Source organism: Tupaia chinensis, unplaced genomic scaffold (genome assembly GCF_000334495.1).
Source record: "Tupaia chinensis unplaced genomic scaffold, TupChi_1.0 Scaffold000477_1, whole genome shotgun sequence".
NCBI lineage: Eukaryota > Metazoa > Chordata > Mammalia > Scandentia > Tupaiidae > Tupaia > Tupaia belangeri.
The window spans coordinates 3,998,453-4,001,502 of record NW_006159986.1 but is presented as its reverse complement, the minus strand read 5'-3'; the positions used below and the strand labels follow the sequence as shown (position 1 = coordinate 4,001,502).

Genomic DNA, 3,050 nt, shown 5'->3' with positions numbered 1-3,050 from the left:
ATCCCCTCCCCCCCCCACCGGGGAGGCAATTTCTCGCTTTCTGTCTGTCTGTCTCTCTGGCGAGCACACGTGCCCTATAGCAAAAACCTCTTCAAAAAAGAAAAAAAAAAAAGAATCCCCGACCCATGATGGGCTTCTTGTTTCCCGCCTGAATCAATTATACGTGCCAGTGCCTGCACCCTTCCCTACTCCTGCTTGTCCACATGAAGCTGGGGAACAAAGTTCTTAGGGAATCCTTCCCTCCCCACCCCCACCCCTTGTGTTTGTCAGGTACCTCTTTCCATGGACCCCTTGGTGAGCAATGTGGGCTTGTGTCATAGCACGTCACCTGGACTGTCCCCCATGTTGGGAGATCCTTGGAGGCAGGAACTATCCTCTCAGGTTCTGCAGCACTTTATAAATGTGATGGTCAACACAAGGGGTGGGGTGGGGGGAGTGGCTGCACCTGGTGAGTGGACACAACCAGGACAGGTGCCACTGCTGACCCTCGTTGAGTGGGACAGCCTCCGAGGTTTCTCAGCCAACTGGCCTGGCCTGTTTCGTAGCTGGACGTGTTCTTCCTCTCTCTGTTCCCCCAGGAAAAAAGGGACGAAGGCTTCCACCAGGCCAGAGCAACAGCCCGCAAGGCTTTTCACGGGCAAGCAAAACATGGTGGGGGGGCTTTAAACTAAGTAGGCTGGGCCTTTTTAAAGAAGGGGTTCTGTCTGAAAGCATTAAACAGCTGTCACGATGGTTTAAATTGGACCACAGAGACCCAGGTTGTATGTGCCTGATAAAGATGAAATGTTATGGCTACTTAGGAAGCCCGAGGAGACGGGATTCCTGAGGGAGTCGGGAGGCCAGAGACTGACGGGGCTTGTTTGGGTTCCACCTCCCCAGGGAATGGCTATAGACGAGGACATGGGTATGTGCGGGTGGTCAGACCATCCTGAGGATGGCCATGGCGTTGGGTGCTCGGCTAGGAGGACTCTCAGAAAGCCGTACTGTTGGGGGTGGAGGTACTGGAGAGGGCTGGGCTCCTCCCCAGAGTGGACACATCCCCACCAGCCCTGCCAGGTGGCCCAGCCAGCGACTGCACAGAGGATAGACCAAGTGCACCTTGCTTTTACCTGGCCCAGTCAATGTTTCCACTCCTGTCCCACTGCCCCGAGAGGGACCAGGAAGGCCAGGAAAGGAAGGGCATCGTTCGTGAGTCTAGGTATCTTCAAAGTTTGGGGAGAAGATGCAAACAGTGCAGCAAGGCCTTCAAAAAGCCCAATTCAGAATGTGCGTGTGGCTACATGAATTACTGCTGAGGCAGAGGCCTTCTACCCTAGTTGGAGCCTTTGCCAACTTACTTTCTGTTCTCTGCTATTTTCACGGTGTGGCTGAAACAATACGAACTCCTTTCACACAGGTGGTGTATTTTTTCTTGGATGCATCGAAAGGCAAAACCTCCTTCTGAAAGCTGCCTACCTCTCACCTGGGTCATGTGGAGGTGGAGCTGACCCCAAGCAAGGGTCCTGTGAGTCTACCTTGAAGCATCATCAAGCTGTGGTGGTCGGGAGGAAAAGGAGGGGACATCTCACAGAGAGAAAGGGGAGGCTTTGCCCATAGCACTCAGAGGAGCGGGGAGGAAACAGCCAGTCCCAGTGGCAGAGCAACCACAACCACAGGAGAGGAAGGCACAGGCCAATGGCACGTAACCCCCAAGGGGGTGACTTCAAGAATGCCAGTGCAGACATTACTCGTAGCTCCTTTCAAAGCCATTCCCAGAGGTATCAGATCAGCAACAAAAATGACACAAAGACAGAGGTGACCGACATGAGATGCAGATGGAGATGAGCTTTTCCAGAACACAGGTTCACAAACTGGTTAGAGATGGCCAGTGAGATGCAGGGTGCATGGGTGTTATGTGGCCCGGGTGTGGCAGGGTCAGGAGAGTGAGCGCAAGGATGGGAAGAGAGAAGCCCAGATACACATGAAGGCAAAGCCGGCTTTCATCTTACCACTTCGTCCTCGGTAGGCTTGAAAACACAAATTGACACTTAGTGTGAGGCCACGTCACACTCAAGGATACAAGTTATGAGCATGAGGCTGCTGACGGCTTCTGGGGAGGACTGTTACTGGGGAAGGGGCGAGCAGGTGGGAGGCGGGCCTCTCCAAACACAGGAAGTGAAATCAGCAGAAATTCAGAGTGTTTACGAGACATTTTAGAAGGCATCCTAACCCTAGCAGTTTCTTCGTAAACAATTACATGTAAAGTGTAAGTGACCAGGCAGACTGGAAAGTCCAACCTGGGTCTTGAACTCCTACTCTGCTTTAACAAGCACACAACGAATAGATAAGATCCAATTGTTCAGCTCAGAGCTTTATGCTTTGAGTGGTCAGAGAAAGTGACTTTTTAAAAACTAGGTTTGGAGGTATTATCTTATGGAAAAGTCTGGGCTCGCCTGGTTACTTTCAATTCTCCCTACAAAATGTAGGCAAATAACATAAAAATGGCTCAAACAAAATATCTCCAACAAGAGCGCATCAGAGGAGGAGGACTTGCACAGTACCAGTGATTATGGCTGGTAAGTCATGGAGTGGGAGGACTTGTCAAGGAGCAAGGGATGGGGCAGCTCTCTGAAGCAGTCTGGGCTCCTAGTGGTGAGAGCTGGGATGCCAGGGGTCTGTTTTGCTGCGGGCCGAGACAGCACTTAGTACTGACATCTGCGTGCAGGGTATCGCAGGCAACATGGAATTCAAGAAGAACAGAGCAAAACTCCCATGGACTCTTTAGGCCACACCTGGAGTTCAGAGCAGGGCCCATGGGAAAAAGCTGTGGTGCCCCAAGAAGAGCAGAAAGCGGGCTGATTATTAGTATTTTTATTTTTCAAGCAGAAGACTAGAGTGAGGCTCTCAGTTACACAAGATGAGGGCTGACCCGCAGTGGAAGGAGGAGCAGCCCGCACCACTGGATCTTACCTCTTCCGCGTCCTCGGAATGGGTGGAGAGCTGGTCATGCTGAATAATCTCAGCATCCTCCTCTGTCGGTCCGTTGCCCACCCTGATCCCACCAAAGTTAA

General features: G+C 52.0%; 1 protein-coding gene across 1 annotated transcript in view; it reads right to left on the bottom strand.

Annotated features, from left to right (window-relative positions):
* The window catches only part of ATP6V0A1 (ATPase H+ transporting V0 subunit a1), a gene marked incomplete in the record, with an annotated part of 69,884 nt that overhangs the window by 13,377 nt on the left and 53,457 nt on the right, over positions 1–3,050 (bottom strand). The window contains 2 exon segments of the mRNA XM_014590691.2: positions 1,989–2,006; positions 2,950–3,048. Coding sequence (XP_014446177.1) covers positions 1,989–2,006; positions 2,950–3,048 — 117 coding nt within the window.